Here is a 20,172-nt window from a genome sequence, read left to right as displayed (position 1 = left end):
GTGAGGACCCTTAAAGTATTCCCAGGCCTCTAATTCTGCTTCCATCTCCAGTTCTCACATACATTACGGTCATTGCTCTACGAAACACAGCACAATTAATGAGCAAAAAAGATTTGAGTGTAGATTTCTTGGGAAATGAACTACTTTATTGTGTATAGAAATGGTGACACAAGAGATATGAGTGTATAACTCGAGCTTATTTTGTAAATTACGCACTGAATCCATATATGCACATAGCTGTCCAGTATGTATGAGTTTTAAAAGCATCACTAGAGAATCTGGCAATTTTGGCTATGATATATGTGATGAAAAAACATGCTCATAAAAAGAAACAAACAAAATGTTCTTGTACCAAATGGTACTTTCATTTTTTACAACAGTATTTACCTTTTTGGAGGATTTGTGTGGCGCATGTGTCAAATCAAAGCATGTGCAACATGACTGCATCGTATTAATCATAGGGCCATGTTTTGCAAAATATTAGAGAACATTTTGAAATGCTGCAATTATCCAAGATTTTTTGCAAAAGCTGTGACGAACTAATTTCCTTGTTAGTCTGGCGTGGCTAACTGTTCATCTTGCAGGCAGGGACAACAACAATAAGGTTAGAACTTATAGTTAAATCTCTGCTCAATAACATAACACTGATGAAAATGCTGCTGTTGTAATGTTGTGTATTTCCTGTTAGTTGTAATACAGAGCATTAAAGTAAATGTCTATATAAACATGTTTTAGTACAAGAATCAACCACAGTTTCAACACAGTTTCCTCCTCTGATTTACACCCTACACAGAATGATCACGCTGCTATTCTTTTCATGAATTTAAACCCATAAACTTATATTTTGAATTGTATTTGTCATTCGTATGTTTTATATAATTTCATGTTAAAATATTTATACACATTGAAATACAACAATTAATTCTGTTGAGCAAGATTTTTTTTACAACTGAATAGACATATGAAGATGTACAATCAGTTTTACTCCACAGGCCAGTTAAACTGCAAATCACCTCAATCATGCCTTGGTCGGTTTTGACTTTACAGTCAGACAAAAGGGCCACATATATTCTGCTTGATCCATATCCTCATCTTCAGTTGTGTTCACCTGCATTTTTTTCTCCATAATTTTAAAGCCAGATGAATATACTTTCAGTATATAAACACAATGAGTGATTCCAATAGGATTCTAGCTTTATCAGCTCTTTAGGGAAAATTCCAATTAGGCAAATGATGAATGGGTGGACGACCTTGAATAAAATGTAATCGCGTTAACTGGCGGAGTACTTTCTGCACCCTTGTTTTTGTAGATAAATGTTATGGTCTGCAATGGCTCTCGTTCATATTCCTAAGCAACACCAGATTAATGTGCCAGCCCTGCTCTTTATTTATCTAGTGCTATGGTTGATTATTAGAATTGTAGTTTCATCATTTTTATTTATTTTACCTTAATTTATTTTCTTTATTACTCACACGCTCAAAGTTATTGATCCAGTGTTGACTGAACTAGCTAATCAGTCGGTTCCCAACTTGCCAACCTTTATCAAAATCAATCTGAGTGTTTATCAAACCAGCTTTCCAATGGCACATAGGATAAAACTATGGAAAAAGGATGTGAAGTCTCACTTAATCCTATCATAATTTGATCCGTTATTGATTTAAGAACATTTATGCATAAGGGCAGATTTAAACTTAATTCCAACTCCCTTTTTGGAGTTAAAACCATTACTTAACTCACAAACACCATGTAAAAGAATTAAGGTCAAACTGTGGTCAAACTATCTTTCTATGCAGTTGTTCCCATTCTCAGGGTCTCAAGACTCAAAATGGTCCTCAAAATGAGAGAGGTGTCTGTGCAAAAAGGAGATTTTCCTTAGTCACCTTTAAAGGACTGCTCGAGGCAGCACCAGGACAGTTTCTTTTTCACTGGTTACATTACAAGCTATCAAAGTGTGTCTTTTCTCATAGTGTTAAGCTCTGATTTTGCAAGCAAAGCATGTATCAATTGATGACCTTTTCCTCATACATAGTACAGTTTGCTGCAGTGTGTGGCTTTAATCAGACATTGGCTTCAGCAGAGACGTGCTTAGCTTGCTGGCTACACATGAGAGCAGCAAAAGTGGTGAAAGGAAAAAAAAGAGGAAGAGTGCATGAGAGGTACTGAGAAGGATGGGGCATGTGTTGGAAAGGGTTGCGCATTTAATTCCAACAGATGGATTAGTATATGCCCATTTTCTTTCCTAACAATAATCTCTAAGGGGATGCAGCATAACGGAAAACTTCAGTCATTACTGACTAGGCCTTATCCTTTACTTTACCATCTCCTTTTTCAATGGACCTGTATATATTATTAATGCAAACATTATCAAAAGGCCCTGAGACTTGTCTACGGAATGGTAGATGTGTGCTTATGAATGTGTCAGTTGGGGCCTCCTTCATTTCATATTATTCTTACTCTGAAGATTTTCAATGTGCTTACAATGTCCCAATGAAAGTAAACTTTGCACCATTTTTTTTATTCTAATGTGATTTAGATTTAAACACTGAACAGTTTAAAATCTTGAGCAAATTTCTTATTTTTTCTAAAAATATTATTGATTCGTTTAAGGTTTACATTTTTCCTAGCTGATATCTGCTTGTCTTATGCAGATAGTATTTAGAAACCTCTAGATAACCTTGAATACACTACTCAGCCTTGACCAAACTGGCCATAAAGCCCTTTAGCATTCATCTCAATTATATCTTCTAGATGTTCATGTCAGGGCCACAGGACACAAATGCAGGGTCGTTTCAAAGACAAGAAAGTTTATTGATATTAAACAGCAGGTTTAATATCATGTTTAATAGTTACTCTCCTCAGTAACAATGGTTGAGGAGGGTGCAGCTATGAAAGTTATCCAAAACAAAAACTCTCTCCACGCCAGGAGGAAAACCGAAGGAGAAACTGGGGAGGTAAAAAGAGAGGTGAAAGTCTCCTGGAGTGAGACCGATCCCACGGTCGAGTCTGCTCCCCATATGTCCACCAGAGCCTCGTGCTGTTTTTTTTTTTTTTTGAAAACTCCCAGACTTCCTGGAGTACAGGGGCCGCCGGAACCAGCCCCGCCTGGAACATGTCCAGGACGGAACCAGCGGTCCTCCACCAGACAAACTTGTCGGCCTCCCCGGCCAAGCAAGTTAAGTTATCCAAAACAAAAACTCTCTCCACGCCAGGAGGAAAACAAAAAGGCTATGAAAGATTGCAAATAAACTCTCACGCTCTCCTATTGAGGCGGACTTAAACAAAACAAGCTCACTCTTAAACAGAGGCACTATGAAACTTTAACCATTAACTATAACCACTCCTTTAACGGAGGCATGACAAGATCTTCTAAAACTTAAACACAAAATCACTCCACTAGAGGAGGAATTATAAAACATTAATCTGAAACTGAACGTAACGCTCCTCTAACGGAGGTGACTATGAAAAGATTACAAATCAAAATCGCTCCAAAAACGGAGGAACAAAACCGACTATGAAACTTACCGTGGTTTTAAGCTAGAGGTAAAGAATAAATTATCAAAACAAAAGGATACTGCTCTGCAGGAGGATCACTGAACTGCAGGCTTGAGGATTCTGTGGCTGTGGCTCTCTGTGGACAAAGACAATAGAGTGAGGCTCATGACAGGAGGCATCACACTGGCACAAGACAAGGGAGACGCAGACTATTTGAGCACATGAGGAGCCATGGGGAAGAGGTGGAAACACTTTGGGAATCAGGGAAGACAATCAGACACTTGACACAGGAGGAAAGGAAAGGTACCTGAAAAGAGAGGGAAGTTAATATTTCAAAATAAAACAGGAAATGACGAGACAAGACATGAATCAAAGCATAAAGTTTGACAGTTCACTGAATCTTTTTACATCAAACAAGGATCACTGAAAAATATTTCTTTCAAAATGAAAGAAAAACTAGCTCAGTGAGATGAAAGTGCAAGTTGCTGCTTGTTTTTTATTTTGGATTTTCACATCAATAGCAAAGTGCAGGCTGTGTCACCAGCTATTGTTGGTTTCAGTTCTTCGCTGTGTAAGGGGGTAAAAGGTGGTGCCATGTGACTGAAGCTAAAGCGTCTTGTTTTTTGACAGAATGCCATCTGTCCACACTGCCCTTTAAGAGTATCGACTGGGAATCCCAATGAGTACAGTAATGCTCTGACACATTTAAAAGGAAAAAGCTGTGGGTAAGACAGATGATCACCTCTGACCAGAGCAGCAGAGAAGCTGTCCTAGGGTCATCAGCAGAAATGCAGGTCCAGGGAACACAAGCAAACGACAATGAAGGTTGTTCGTGGAAAAATGCTCATAGCACTTCACAAGGTCATTGCTGTGCTAGAAGGTTTTTTGTAATAGCTTTTGGGACATTGGGGGGGGTTGTTGTGTCTCTCATTTGCTGCACTCATCTGCCATAATGATGGCAGCTATTGTTTCAGAGTTATCGTTATGCCTACTGTAGATGAGTTAGAGATATGGTCTTTTAAGGCTGAAGACTGAAGGAAGTGATAAAAGAGGGCAGCTGCAATTTCACATTTAACAGAAATTATCATCTGTAGAAGAACTCACAATGTAGGAAGATCACAGAGGAGAAGACTCAGATAGAGGATCTCAATGAACTGTTTTTAAATGGAGGCTGATAACAATATTTTTCCTGCTTCTCTTCCGTCATGAGGAAGTGGTTTCTAAGACCGACATTCATCTGATTTAAGTCACATTGTTTGTCATGGGCAAGTGATAGGAATAAGAATCTTTATAAAAAGCCATTAGTTTTCTATTACTGCCAGGCTGGATGGACAGGCACTCAGCGCTCACCCGAATGACTGTGTTTAAAGTGTCAGGTTGGTTGAAAGAAGTCTACCTCTGTGGGGGCTCCTCTGCCACTTCCCTGGGGGCTGAGTGGCTGAAATGACCATAAAACTCCGTTGAGCTAGACAGCCTGTAATTTCAACAACGAGAGGCGCTTTTCAGAGATATAATGGAAAGTCCGTAGAAGCCATGAAATGTGCTGCATACTAGTGTTGGAACACCATTGTCTGAACACACAGGACACCTCTCTAAACTTTAAATTACTGTTTTTAAGCCGTCATCGTCTGAAAAGAAAGTTGTGCCTGTTCCGTTTCTTTAAATCCTCTGTGGTCTATTCCATTCCAAGAGAAATCTGACATTCACATTCCCTATTCCCATCAGAAATATAAAAGGTGCTTCCAAATGTTGCTTTGTTTAGGCTCAACAGAGTTGAACTCTTCCCTTCTGCCTCCCATTTGTCATCTGATGCATGAATTAGGATACAAATACCTGTTTTTCACTCTGAATGGAAATGAATGAGAAAGGGCTTGAAGTCAGGAGAGCATATGTTGAGAAGGATAGTTTTGCTTTTGTGTGTGCTCCACTTTTCCTTTATTATCGTATATACTTTGTTTATATATTGTGTGTGTGTGTAATTTGGTGTGTATGAGCTGAGTGTGAGCGTATGTACATATGAATTCAGTAGCAAAGGATATGTTCACTTTTATAAAACGCAGTTTTACGTGTGATGTTAGAAACTTGTTGTGCCAAGAGGCTCCGGGTGATCTGTAAGGAGGGTGGATGGGGATGAAGTAATGAAGTATATCTGAGTGGAGTTTACTGCTGGAGGTCCAAGCCCATCCCACCACTCTGGCTGCATTTCTGCCATAGTCAATAAAACAGAAAGAAAAACACCAACAGAGAGATTGTTATTGCATCACGCCTTATTCGCCTCCAGCCAAGGTGTTCTGATCTGCAGACTTAAGATGCAGTAAGGCAGCAAATTGTGCTTGACCTTCTCACTGGCAGAGTGCATGTATTCTTCTCTATAGGGTCCTACATGACAACGTCCCTCCCATGGAAGCCACAGATTATTTGCTAGCTGACAAACATGCAGGTTTAGGCTTGGTATCATTACAATGCATCTCATCTAATCCAATTACTTTGAAAGCTCATGAAAAAGGTAGAAAATGATGAATAAGTGATCCAGTGGTGCCACTGTGAAGCCATGCATTTTTAAATACAAGGTAGTATGCAAATTTCTGTGACATTATTATTCCACCTTTTTAGGCTCCTGTAATATGCAGTCAGGTGCATCGTCAGCACTTTGTAGTTGTCTTTTTTAGATATGAATCTTTTGAATACTATGATGTTGATGCATCAAATATTCTTACCAAATATGATTAATTCAGGAAATGAATGGACAATAACTCTAATCTTTGCCAATCATTTACAGTTTTGTTAATGAGTCAAATATGCACATAGAAATACAGCTTATTCAGCATGATTCATTCATGCACATGCATTTTAATAAATCTTTTTTTAAAGTAATTTATTATGAGGTGTTCATTACATACACAACTGGGACAACTGCTTATCTAAAGGTCAGATAATATACATATTTGTTTTTACTTTTATAATGGTATAGAAAACAGTGAGGAATATGATCTTCTCAGCTGGATATAGTTTTTTCTCTTAACAAGAAAAAAAATGAAAATACATCTGATTCACAGATAATTAATGCATTATTAAACAAAGCATCTTTAAACCATTTTATTACTTGATTATTCGACGTGCTTTTTCCTTTTTTTTTCTGCTTTCAAAAATGTGCTATGTAGCATCGGTCTTAGAAAATGGATTAGCTGAGATGTTTTTTTTCTCACTTGCCTGTTAGAGCTTCCGTACAGAGCAGAACATTAGTTTGAAAACTCTTAATGCATTTTTCCTTAAATTTTACATTGGATGTTCTCCAGGTAGCTTTACGGAATCAAGGAGCAAAGAGAATGTTGTCTATGTCTGCATTAGCAGACAAATGAAAAACCTTCTTGCGGTAAAACATGCCTGACTCAAGTGTCGACATGGCATTAGGATTTGTTCTTTTGGAAAATTGTTATCACCCTCTTCTGCAGGCTGTAACGAAAAAAACTGACTACAAAACTTGGGAACAGGAGAAAATATTGTAATAAAATAGGAAATATTTTGACATTTTGAGAGATTTTCTTGATAGTAGAAAGATAAGAGGGCCAACAACTTCAGTGTATTTCTGTTTATTATAAAGCTACAGCCAAGAAAATATTAACTTATTTTAATCTGAATATAAATGAGAATTAATTTTGCACCAGCCATATCTAACCAAATGATTTTGAGAAACAAGCAATAATAGTATCTTTAACTGACTAACTCTCTAACTTATCTAAAGGCTCCTAGCGTTGAAGCTGATAATAATTCATTTATGGTAATAAGAACCAATCGAAATCTGTCACAGTTAACATCAAAATGTTGGTTGATAACAAAAATCACTTCTACTGACTCACTTTTTTCTAATGAAATACAAAAACATATGACACTAAAAGTCTGAGATAAGTTGAGAATGCTACAGGGCAGTTATCTTAACTAATATAAGAGTGAATAGTTCAGTTGTTCAGGTCATAGATTTTTCAGAATATATCAAGCAAGCAGCCAATTTCCAGCAACTACCCTAACTAAACCTTTCTGTTTGCATACAGGTATGTGCCTGTTTGTGTTCACTCATGACAAATCAGCCAGCGGGACACAACAATCCCTTTGAACTGCAGTCTGAAAATAGCGGTCAGACCAGGTCAGGGTGAATGACTCATGACAGGGAAAATGTAGAAAAAGCATTATATGTGCAGTGACTGTGATTCACTTAGAGGGCAGCTGTGATGTGAGCAGCACAGACGGGCAACTTTGCACACGTTTCTCCCAATACACCTAAGTGAATTAGTGATGCCATCCAAGGGGCCTCCAAAGATTTAAAACTCCTATCACAAACACACTGAAACAAAACCAACTATTTTTATCAGCCTCCTTGGCTTATGATAAAAAGTGACTTTTGGGAGGCATTTTAGATGTCCTGGATAAGCATGGTGGCTATATAGCTGAAAAAGCTATGTGATATTCTCTCTTATTCATGCACAAATGCACCACCACTGGGATTATGTTGCATGCTAAGAAGATAGGTAATAGCTTGTTGGTAGTGAGGCATAAGTGGGAATTGTTTATTTAGAGCACCTGTTGTAGCAGCCTGGAAGCAGATGTTCCATATACTTTGATGCTGCTCACAACTGGCAGCAACTCTTTAAGATAGTGCCAACAGTTTGACCTGTTGCAATGAATTTGTGCATGTATCTGTGTGTGTTCATCTGTTGTGCATTTGCAGTTTATCAGTTTATAACTAAGCCTCTGCCCTTCTTTCTGTCTGTAGGTCCAGGTTGGCTGATTACATAGAAAACTGCTGGATGACTCCACACACAATGAGCACATGTCCCAATCAAGACAATCACCAAGCCTGTTTGACCTCTTATGCAAGACTCATAGGTCAGTACAGGGCTGTGAGTGACACTGTGAAGGATTTTAAATCTGTTTATGAATGTAAGGGAGAAAAGGTGGGATTTGAATGGGTGAATTTACACTAAAATGCTCTTCCAGAATAACAAACTCTTTCTAGAAATGGAGATACATGGTAAGATCAAGAGGGATGGTTGACTAGAGAAAGAAGCAGGGAGACAGCAATCTAAACATTTTTTATCCCAAGGAGAAGGCGAAATAGTTAGACTCAGTTTTTTTTCCCTCCTGGCCTGATAACTCCACCAGCACACTGGACATTAGTTCTGTACCACAAATAAATTAGGGAATAGAGGCACTGAGAGAGTGTTCACTTAATTAAAGGACTTGACGACCATCTGTTTGCTCATAATAAATGTTGTCCAAACAGTGTGCACAGACTGGTGCGTGCATATTTTCCAATCCCAGCCAGCTGCATCTAGGTGATGGAGGGTTAAAAAAAATGTGTAAATTCAAATCTACACAATATATTTATTAAAAACTAATGAACTAATGTTTGCTGAAGTGTCCATATTTCTGTATCAGTCAGTGCCTCCTCACCATGTATTATCAATCAAGTAGAACAATGTGATAAAATGCCACAATGTTTCCTGGATTTCTCTGGAAAATGCTACACAAAGCATATCTAATCCTCATGGCTCCTAGTAATAGCATTGACTTAGAGATAGACGTTTGAAAAGTACATTGTTTTTGGTACAGTAGTGCTGTGTTCAAACAGGGCATACGCTTCCTAAAGCAACTACCTTGCAAAATGTTTAGGACATAATGGCCTCTTTACATATAAATAAAGCATTGCAGAATGATTCCTGTAAACTCAGACAGTGTGAATCCATTCCAGTGACTAACATTTTGTTGCCTATTTTACATACTGCTTGCAATAAATGTAGCCCATTATTGTCCATTAGTGACCTATAGCTGTGTGTCCTAATGTGTGTATCTCTGTGTTTATGTGTGGATTCCCTTACAGGGACGGAAATGACTCCCAACTATGTTGACAGCAGCTTCACCAATACGACCATTTCCCCGTGGTGCACCTGCAAGGGCAGTGGAAATCAAGAGGAGGAATGTATGAACTTCCTGCGGTACTTCACCAATAACACATGCCTAAGTGAGCCAACCTGACACAAGCACACTCTGCATACATCTGAAATGTGTTTTGCAAATGATAGGGGTCCAATGGTCATATAATATTGATGAGAGCAAAAGTGTGTGATGCAGTAGTTACTCTTTCTAACATGCTACAGCAGCATGAGCCGAGGACTTCAGTCTAATGCAACTTTAATGCTTTAATGTCAAATTCTGCTTTTCTGTGTTGTTGAACTCTTCAGCAAGATGTTTGTGGAAACCGAATAACTGGGATGGCTAGAGTAAAATACATATCATTAGTACATCTATTGCGGAACACACATGGTGCAACATGACAAAGGGGCCATCTTCAAATATCCTCGTGCTTTTTTTCACCCTAAAGTAAAGCTCCCTCCTCATTATGGCATAGCGAGCAGTGTCATCAGCCCTACAAGACACCATTGCCTTTAACATGTTCCATTGTGTGGATAATGCTTTCAGACCATTTCAATAGATTGCTGGGCTACCATTTTAGCTGAGTCAGCAGTATGAAGGATGAGACTGGGAGCTGAGGAGGCGTCTTGAAAAATAACAGAAAATGCAGCATCTCTGCTCTACAGTCAACGGGAACAGGCGATAAACTTCCACTTCCCCTGGGGAGAGAACATGCACAAAAACACAAACTCACTATACAGTACAATATGTATTCAACCCTTCTATGACATCCGATGAATGTCTAGTAGCTTTAGAAACTTCAGAAAAATCTACTTTGGGAATTTTAGCCTGTCAGACCTCTCAATATGTCTAATCCATTTGTTTTATACAAATACCTTGAATGATTGAACATGTTACTCAAATTTGGGCTTAGAACAACTTCTGAAGCAGACTTTGGTTTACTTCAACATGATATCATATGTATGAACACAGAACGAACATGAAAACACTTGAAACAATGAAATAATGCCTACAGATAAATGTTGGCAGATAAATTATTTAATTGAATTATAATTACATATAAATTACAAGTAACATTATTAATAGATGATGAATAAATTACAATAAAAATGCGCCATTCTTAAATCATCATTTAAGAACAAAAAGCAGACATAATACTTCATTTTCGTATTAAATATAAAGTACTGCCTTGGGTTCAGACACTAGTATTACCCTGTTTACCAGAAAAAAACTATATGTGGGCATATTGCATTGTTGTCTAACAGATTTCAACATGAACTTGCTGAATATCTTTAATATCTTTATTTGCATTTGGAAGATGGTACATGTTTTATGGTTGGTCTTGCTTAAACTTGAATCATTAATTTGGAAATGTTCTTAATGTTTTTTCTCTTGCTAGCCTTGTACAGTAAGCAACCATAATCATCAAAGCTTTTTAGACATTCTTTAGATCTTGGCAATAAGACAACACACTTAGTCAACTGTTGGTTTTAGATGTCAGAGGTTTGACAAGGACAGGTTCTACTTATCGCTCCTGGAGGAAGCTCTTAATAGTAACACCTAATTGGGAACTCTAGACCCTAATTACATGGCTTTTGAGTTGTGATAAACACATATGTCAGCTTAATTTCTCCTTGGGACTGAACTGTCTTATTAATTTAAAGTATGAAAGTGACAACAAATTGCAAAGTAATATGTCATTCTTAAGAGTATATTACATTTTAAAGGGTTTGCCTTTTTGCAAATGTCCAACAAGTCAATAGTTTTTATTACATGATGGTTCTCATTAGAAAATGTGTAATAGATTTGTTTGTCCACACACTCAAAGTGGAATAGTTTCACAATTAAGACGGTATGGGGGAGCATTTAGGCAACATGATGAAAACCTGTAAGCATGCATAGATATTAATATCTAAGTCCTACCGTATGTTTTCCTGTTTTGTTATCTCTATCCCTAACCCATACTCTATTGATATCTATAACCAACTATGTATTTTTCTATAAGTAAGCCAAGCTAATGTCAACAAGATGAAAATAGAAAAGTAAAAAAGTTGCTGAGCAAAATCAGGATGAGAACTTACTTCAAATCTCTTGGTTTGCAGGCCACAGTGTAACCTCCTTTTAAGTGTTAAGGAAACGTGTTCTAGTTGCGCAATATCACACTGGCGACAGTTTAATGTAGCAAATGAGATTTCCAACTAGCAAGCTACAACCATGTCTTTGAACTTAAAGTGTCCTTGAAATCTTTTTTTCCATAAGTCTTTTAATGTTATAGTGTAATTAAGCAGTTTCTTTTTGAGCTTTTGACACAGCTCCTTTATCTTTACTGCCACGTTAGATAGTCGTTGAGAAATTATGATATGAATGGATTACAAAAGAATCCTGCCAATCAGAGAAATGATGTTCTACACTTGCATTACCAATTTGATTAGGCCACTCATCTAATAGAAATGTAATTGCATTCCAGATTACAAGAACATTTTAAATGTGTAAACAATTTCATCCTGAAGTAAGACTGTGAATTTTGATCGCATACATACAAAATGTTTTCTGCGCCCCGATACTAAACTAACACCTAAGTGACACTCATGTCTTGCCACTTTCATTATTTCTGTCTCTGTGAACAAAATATTTGATCAACAACCATAAAGCACTTGAAAGTGAAAACCATGATAGACCTTTTTTTTTTTTTTTTACCATCCCCTGACTGCTCTCCATGTCCTCTCATGAATTTTTGTCAGAATTCTTCTGAAATTGATATTTTACTAAAATATGTAGGGAAGCCAACCAAAAACATTCCAACTAAAATGAATAATTCAAATATATGAACTCAAATTCTCTGTCTTTTCCTATCGTTTCCTCCCCCTCCGTGTCTTACTTCACCTGCAGGTAGGACAATGAAGGCTATGCCCAAGGGTTAAGGGAAAATTTGTCCAGAGTCATTAAAAAAAAATGAACTGCTGTCGGCAATGAGCTTAATCACTCAGTGGAACATTTGGGTGCAGTCAAATATCCTGGGTGGGGGCCCTCTAGCCAACTAGTTTGATTTATGACTATATTGCCCCTATCCTAAAGAATCTGCAGGGAAATAGCTTGTATTAGCCAACCCTGACAAACAGATGGGTAACATCACATGTCTCAGCAGTTCTCCACCAGCTTTCCACTGCTGGTATTGAAGTTTTGAGACTTAAATGATGAGCTTGAGTCTCTTCTGTGTTCTCAGTTTTTTTCAGTATGTACCAAAATTTAAAAAAAACTTGATGAGTGCTTTTTATGTGTTATATTTGAGAGTACCTTTTTCTATGTGTTGCTGTACCTTATACAATAGTCTGTGTAGGTGGACAGAGGATGTGACAGACAAATCTATGAGACCATGCATCAGGAGGACTACGCCTGTGTGGCGATTGGATTATGCATGTGCATTCCACAACTATTCGGTTTTGTCCTTTGCGGTGGGGAAATGCCATTCCTCCTTTGTTTAGGAATGTTTTGAATTTGATCAGTCACATAAATCTATTCAAAGTCATCTCTGCACGCTGACCTTATAATGGAGGTGGTTGCCAAGCAATTACATGCCTTGCCTTCTCTCTGACTGAACAAAGAGAAACAAGCCTCGTGTTTTAGACGGATGAGCAATGAAAAGGTACTCAGCCCCTATTTTACCATATCTAGCTGAAAAGCTGACTGAACAGGGATTTATCACTTTTTTGCAGACTTGCACATAGACTTACAAAATGACACACATGCGTACAGTATATCTGCAGGCGCAGATTCACAAAACCACTCATCTGAATTCACAGTCTGCTGTCCTCTGTTTGAACTGATTTATTTGTTACTTTGAAGAGATTCTATTGCCATTCTTTCCTGGCACACAAATTAGGACTAATCGTCTCAAGTGTGGACATTATGTCACTATGTTGTCAGCTTGTTTGGATTTCAGAACAGCTGTTGCAAAATAAAAATGTTTTTGTAAAGTGCCAAAACCATTAACTGAAGTCGTTTGTATGTAATAAAGGTGTTCATTGTGTCTCTGCAGGATTTTCATAAAGAAGGATAATTACTTGCTAAATTAGCAAGATAAAAATGCAAGGCATTGAAAAGGAGAGCATGGCTTACAATATTTAATATGAAGTAATATTGGTACTTTGAAAGACAGTAAAATTTTGCGCAATTTCCCTATTGACAAATTTCACAAACAAATTTCTGATTGCTTTTGGTGATTAGTTTTGCATACAACCATCAAGTGTAGAGACAAAGCAAAAAGACTGCCTCCATATACTCTTTTTATTCATTTCTTTTTTAGTCTTCTCTTCTGGCCTCTCTCATTCCCCGGGTTGTCAAAGATTGGGCAGAAGACCAAGAAGTTGACTTAGAGCTGTCTGTCTGCTAGCTGGCTTCTTGCTGGGATGGAAGTCAACAACAAATGTCTTTATTATCTGTCCCTGCAGGAAATGCCATTCAGGCCTTTGGTTATGGGATGTACAACACACAGAACAAAAATGTGACCACCACGAGCCCTTCGGCAACATCGAAAACGGAGTCCGATTGGTCGATGGCCATCTCAGACCATCCCTCTGTCATGGTAACAATGTAGCAGTGTTTGTTTCAATGTGTGGGGTATCATGAATGTTACATTTTTATGAAAAATGTCATGTTTAGTCATTTTAAACCATTTGGTTGTGGATCAAGTTGGCTCAAAGGGATACAATATAGTAGCTAATCTGAGAGCAACATATCATATATAGGTCACCTCATTGTGCAAAATTCAAACAAATGGGATTTTTCTTTTTATTGTTGCTGTTACAGCCTAAATATATCCATACATTTCCATCACTTTCCTACAACTTTTTTGCATAGATTTGTAAAAATGAACCCAAAAAAAAACTCCTTTGCTCTGTATCCGTCAAAGGGGGATTTTGCACTTTGCAAAACCCTAAAGCTTAACATGCTGTACCATTCATATCACATCTCTATGCTTGTTAAACATTTGGCACATCAAAACAGATGCTGCTCCCAAGATGATGACATGTGGTTGAAATATAATATTTCTCTCTATGACAATGGAATAGTGAAAGGAATGGGAGGTGGGGGGTTTAATCTGGATTAGAGGTTCTAAAATACTGGCCCACGGCCTGTTCTCTATTGAATGCTGTCAGATGTAAAGAGTTTGAAGTGAACTCAACTGAAACTAGGTTCACCGTCTGAAGCAGAGAAACACTGCTGTGCTGCACAAATGCATGGATATTTTTCTTTAATTCGATTATACTTCATTTTCTCCTCAAATAAACGTGAAGACGACAGCAACAGATTGTCCACTGAAGACTCCCCCTCTCTCACTCTGTCTCCTTTGAGCTGGAAAGAAATATTTCACTCTGCACTTTGGGACGAGAAGAGCTTTTTCTTTTCTTTTCTTTTTTTATACTTGTGTTGGATTTGATTAGTTCTCACAATGAAGTATTGTTGTGTTTTACAGATGTATTTTAGATTTGCAGTGAAGCCTTCAAGTGTGTGACTGATAATGTTTTTTCACCTTTGCAAAAGACTCGGTCATCCAGTTTGGATGAATTAGACACCGTGGTATAAAGCAGGGCTTTGTGAAGGATTCTGCTGCTGTTTTTATTGTTCACGTAATTTTTTTAGTCACTATTACAGATCCAAATCCAAGCAGCGTGCAGTGTTTATGAATGTTTGTCGATTGAATGACTTCCATTAAGACATACCACATCACAGCCATTAAATGGTCACACTTCACCTGAGACATTCAGTATTGTGCTTTACGCTGAAACCCTCATTGTTGGGAAGACAGCAAATTAAAACCTTAAAAATGTTGTAAAGAGGAGAATTAATGAACAGGCACCTCTGATAACAATAACAGTGTGTGTGTGTTTGTTAAAGGTACAGAGAGCAGAAAGCTGGAAAGGAGAGAATAGATGATGCTTTCTCCAAAGGTTTTGTGTGCATATGTGTGTGTCAGTATTGATGCACTGCTCAGTGCCTGTCTCACTGCAGCATGGTGTTTAATTTATTGTAAAAATGGTAATTAGGAAACAATAAGACGTGTGATTACTCAAGCAGGAAGTTTATAATTAGAGAGGGAGCTCGTAGGGACATTTTGGGCGGCCCTGCGTTCTCAGACAACTATGCCTGGCAATTAAAACTTGTCAAACTTCTACAGCAGATAAATTGGGGGAGTGTTGTTACGGCGTGAGTCCTCTTGGCAGGAAAAATGGCTGTCCAAAGCTGTAAATCTGACGGCGACCAGCGTGGGCATCGTAGTAACACATTCCTTGTGTGAGTGTAAACATTGCTACAAATGATATGAGTAAAAGAATATATGAGGTGTGGGGTGGATGGATAGCAGCTAACCACATGACAGAGTAAAGGATAATCGGCAGCCTGGGACTGTTCATTAAAATTATGCTGATCCATTATACTCTTCACCACATTTTCAGCGAATTTAGAAGCATAATCATTCAAAATGTCACTCACAGTGATTGTGGGCTTTGACATGAACAGTGAGTAAGCATATGGGCTTATTTATATATATATATACATATATATTTATATATAAAAGAAAATGTTAATTCAGTTACATTTATATAGTTCCTATAGCCAACTATACTAGTTTTACCACAATATAACTGTTGCTTCCTCCGTTTGATTTCGTGCCAGAGACAGGGAGGAAAGTTCACACATTTTGGAATTTCATGTTTTATTAGTTTTTATTGCTTTGATCAAAATCCGTGATCAACAAGTCTTGTCATCAGTGGTACACTTCATATTAATACAGCTAACCGTCACGGCTAATCCTTTCCAACCATCACCCGAATTAAACATGTTAGGATTCTTATGTTAGGTTTCTCTGTTAGGTTTTAAAATTTTGTGTTTCTTGAAACCACCCTGGCGACAGGCCAGATATCAGTCAGTATCAATAAACATGCTCTTATTTGAAGGTTGGTGGAAAGTTGGAGCTCTTAATTTCAGAACCTTTGGGGGATCTGTGTTCATCTGTGTTTGGCAGCAAAACTATTTTATTAAGGCTATACATAGGATTTAATGACTTGTGGTTGGTATGACGTAAAATATGACATTTTAAAACATTTAAAGCACGGTAAGAGAGACACTAATTACCTGTTGGCGAATGTTGATATGAGTTGTTTCCATGGTTATATGAAACATAAAATCTGACAACTGAGTCCACCTCCTCCTTATGCATAGATATTTTGCCTGTACTCAGGTGTGGTACAGGATGCTCATATCTATGAAACATACACATATAGAGCAAAGCAGCAAGTGCGGAAGTACCCTGAGTCAGAGGGGTTGCCATTACATTCTGTTTTCTTTATATGGCGAAAGACAATTGCTTTCCTAGATACTGTTTTAATGTGTTTTAAGTTTCACGATAGAAATTGAAAACTTTTCTTTGCTTAATTTCCAAGACAATTTCATAATTATAATCCTGATTTGAATGTGACTGTCTTCACTCTAACAGATTTTCCAATGAGGAGCTGCTCAGATTCACGTATTAGATTTGTAGATGCATTAACAGTTTGATGCAAAGCAACTTCAAAATCAGTGAGAAGCTACTGTTGCCTGTGTTCCCATGTAACTCTGTCACTGTTGATTTTCAGCTCAATTGAATTGAATTGACTGTGGACAGAATTGACATAACTCAGGGTTACTCGATAACTTGCCTTGGGACATGCAGCCCTGTTTCACTGTAATTTTGCTAATGTTCTGATTGATAATAAAGATTTATATCAACATGAGTAGTTGTTTCAATATAAGTATGATCTGAACAGTTTAAATGTGCACTTTTGAGTTTTTTTAGCCGATCTCTCTCTCTATCTGCGTGCGCTGAGATGAGCGCATGTTTTGACACTGGTTGTATTCTGTCACGGTCTATGTATTTTTAGGTATGCGTTTGTGCTTTAGGCACCCATTTATGTGTATGTGTACCTTCTCACAAGCCTGTGTGGATCTGTAGATATTGGCTGCAATGAGATATCTGGACGCATGTCAACAGGCTGCTGCCACACATCACTGCCCTTGCTAATTAATTGGCTTTTAGTTGTGGATGTGTTTGGTGCATTGTCAAGCTACCCAGTGTTGCCCTTAAACACATCCTTCTGTTTTGGCAGCTGTCATTTCAGTCATTCCTTTGTGTAATGTCAATGCGCAAATATGAGTACTGTAATAACAGCAGCTATTTCGGATACTACACCTTTCTCTCCTGCACTCTCCCTTCTTCCCTTTTTCCCTTTACAGGAAAAGAAAAATGTTATGTCTTGTTAATATAATACAACACTATTTTCTTGCTTCATTATTTTTTTTTTCTCATTTATGCGTTATCTTGTTGTGGTGAAAGACGAGGCGCTGGTAGATAAAATCTGAGTAGATGCTTTTTTCTGTGTACAGGGAAATGGACCAGTGCAATCTCTGCAGAGGTTGCTTTGGTGTAGATGAGGTGAGGGGCAGGTGGAGGAGGAGGAGGAAATGTTTCATGTTCCTTATGATGTGGCTCAGTATTGCTGTGCTGGACTGAAAAATGTGTCTCTGCAAATTGAGCGGCACTTCTTTAACTTGAAGGCAAATGGTTATGCTTGGTGTTACAAGAATCCGAGAAAATTGAAAAAGTATTCAAATTGCTAACAGTTTTATGGAACAGCACATAATGAAGCTCATTGTGGTGTGGATATAACAGTGAAACTCTGGAGGCCATAGAATTTAATATCTGGACTTATTCCAACTGTTAACATCTTGGTGAAGTGCATTCAGTTTTTATGCACTAGATAAAGTTACTTTATCTCCTGTGCATGAGAAGAAACACTAAAGTATTTTGATTGAACACACTCAGACAACACTGTGTTGCAGCTGTTTTGTTCAGCCTCTATTTGCCGTTAGATATGCCTTATGAAATATTGAAAAGAAATCCACAGCTGATGCTGGTTTCAGTAATGTGTGTTTGGCATCGTTTCGTGTTTTTTGTGTAAATAAAGTCTATTGATAGCTTTAAAAACAATTTAGAGACTTGCTGGCACAACCTAAGAGAGTTTAAGATATATGAGCTCTCAAGAATCTTTCCTTTGTTGCCAACTTGTTAAAGAAGCAATGAACACACTAAACAGCAGAGACTTGAAATATGCTTAACATATCAAAACATTTGATTGATCAAACATTTAATGTCTATGCTAAAGAGGCTCTGTCATGTAGACATGTAACTTCTCACTCTGAGTTTTTTTTTCTACTGTACCCTGCACTCTTTCCTCCCTCCTATTATCTCCTTTCGCTTATAAAATGCCAGAGCAGAACTGCACGAGTGTCTGAGTCATGTCTAACCTTTACATGTCTCTCCCTCTGTGTGTCCTTCTATCTGCTCAGTATCCTGAACCAAGAGATAGTGGCCTGGACCTGAGAGGGGATCATTCTCACTGTCTCTGTGCCAGCGTCTGGGCTCTGCTTCCCAGCCTGACTCTGGCTCTGATCCTGGCCCAGCATGCCTTGTAGAAGCGCCAGGAGGAGAAAAAAAGGAGGTCATCCACCCACAAGCTTATCCAAAACACAGAAGGTGTCTTTTCTGAAACTAATATTAAGAAGGCTGAAACTCTGGTGACAGGTAACATTAATGGCATTTATGAAAGAGGAAAACTAGCGGGCAAGTGGGATGGACATTATTTAGATTTTACAGTTGTACGTTTGTTGTTCATTTGGTAAATTGTCTGGGCTGACCACCACTGTGATGGAACCCATGGCTTTGCAAAGGCCCTTTTGCAAAAAAGGACAAGAGGGCCATTATCTGAAAGTAACTCCTGCACTGACTGAGACATAAAACTGAAAAAGTACAGCTGCTACAAAGACTTCTGTGATTTTCGCACTGGTGGATGGAAAGAAGAAATGAGAAACTATATTAAAAGAACACAGGGTTGACAGAAAATAAATTGTTGCAGAGAGAAATGGAAGGAGCATGAGGTAAATATTGAATAGTAGAAAAAAAAAGAACGAGAAAGAGACTTCTTTTGTCTTGAATCTGGTCCTGACTTAATCTTCTCTTAAAAGAACAGAACACAAATGTATGGAAGGGGTGTGATTGCATTCTGTCTCTTCAAAATTAGTGTAAACTCAAAATTGTAAAGCCTATTAAGTGTTCTAAGTGTTGGTATAGTATATGTGACCATAATAAATCGACAGCACAGATCTTTCATTTGGGTGCTACAGTATACTTTTTAAGCAGGTGGTGAAAGGTATCAAAGCAGACGATGTTAACAATTAATGGTTTTATGGTCATTTAAGATGTTGTCGTTGACTGTGGGTGTTCACCGTATGTCCACCTGCACATGTGTATATTTCTGTTTCTATGTATATAAACAACACTTTTATTTCATTCAACTTAATGATATCTAGTACCTTGAAAGGACGTTATTGTATGCTAAGATTGCTCAGTATTGGTACTAACTGAAGGCCTTCATTATCTGCATTTATATTTGTCTATTAAGGTTTATTCACAAAGAATGTATAAAGCGATGAGATTAAATAAGTTCAAATTTTGAAAGCCATTATCTGTGTGTGAATATCATACTATGTTGTGCTCATTTAATGTGCATATGTGTTTACATTTAAGCCAAAAATGGCATGCGCGGAGCAGTTTTGCCTCAAAGTTGAGGTTGCGGTCCATATTGCGAACTGCAGGGGATTATGGAAGAGAAAAGTTATTTAAGTATCAAGAAAGTTAAGTATTTGAGCTGCAGCACTCT

General features: G+C 37.8%; 1 protein-coding gene across 1 annotated transcript in view; it reads left to right on the top strand.

Annotated features, from left to right (window-relative positions):
* LOC140310036 (GDNF family receptor alpha-2-like) overlaps window positions 1–19,970 on the top strand; it is a 60,650-nt gene extending 40,680 nt beyond the window's left edge. Inside the window, exons 5-8 of the mRNA XM_072388160.1 lie at window positions 8,262–8,374; window positions 9,369–9,509; window positions 13,870–14,003; window positions 18,803–19,970. Of these exons, the coding sequence (XP_072244261.1) occupies window positions 8,262–8,374; window positions 9,369–9,509; window positions 13,870–14,003; window positions 18,803–18,928 (514 nt within the window). The 3' untranslated portion in view covers window positions 18,929–19,970. The remainder of the gene's footprint in view (window positions 1–8,261; window positions 8,375–9,368; window positions 9,510–13,869; window positions 14,004–18,802) is intronic.
* The last annotated feature ends 202 nt before the right edge of the window (window positions 19,971–20,172 follow it).

Source organism: Leuresthes tenuis, unplaced genomic scaffold, assembly GCF_036924035.1.
Source record: "Leuresthes tenuis unplaced genomic scaffold, fLeuTen1.0.hap1 SCAF_6, whole genome shotgun sequence".
Taxonomy (NCBI): Eukaryota; Metazoa; Chordata; class Actinopteri; order Atheriniformes; family Atherinopsidae; genus Leuresthes; species Leuresthes tenuis.
This window is presented reverse-complemented; position numbering and strand designations above follow the sequence as displayed.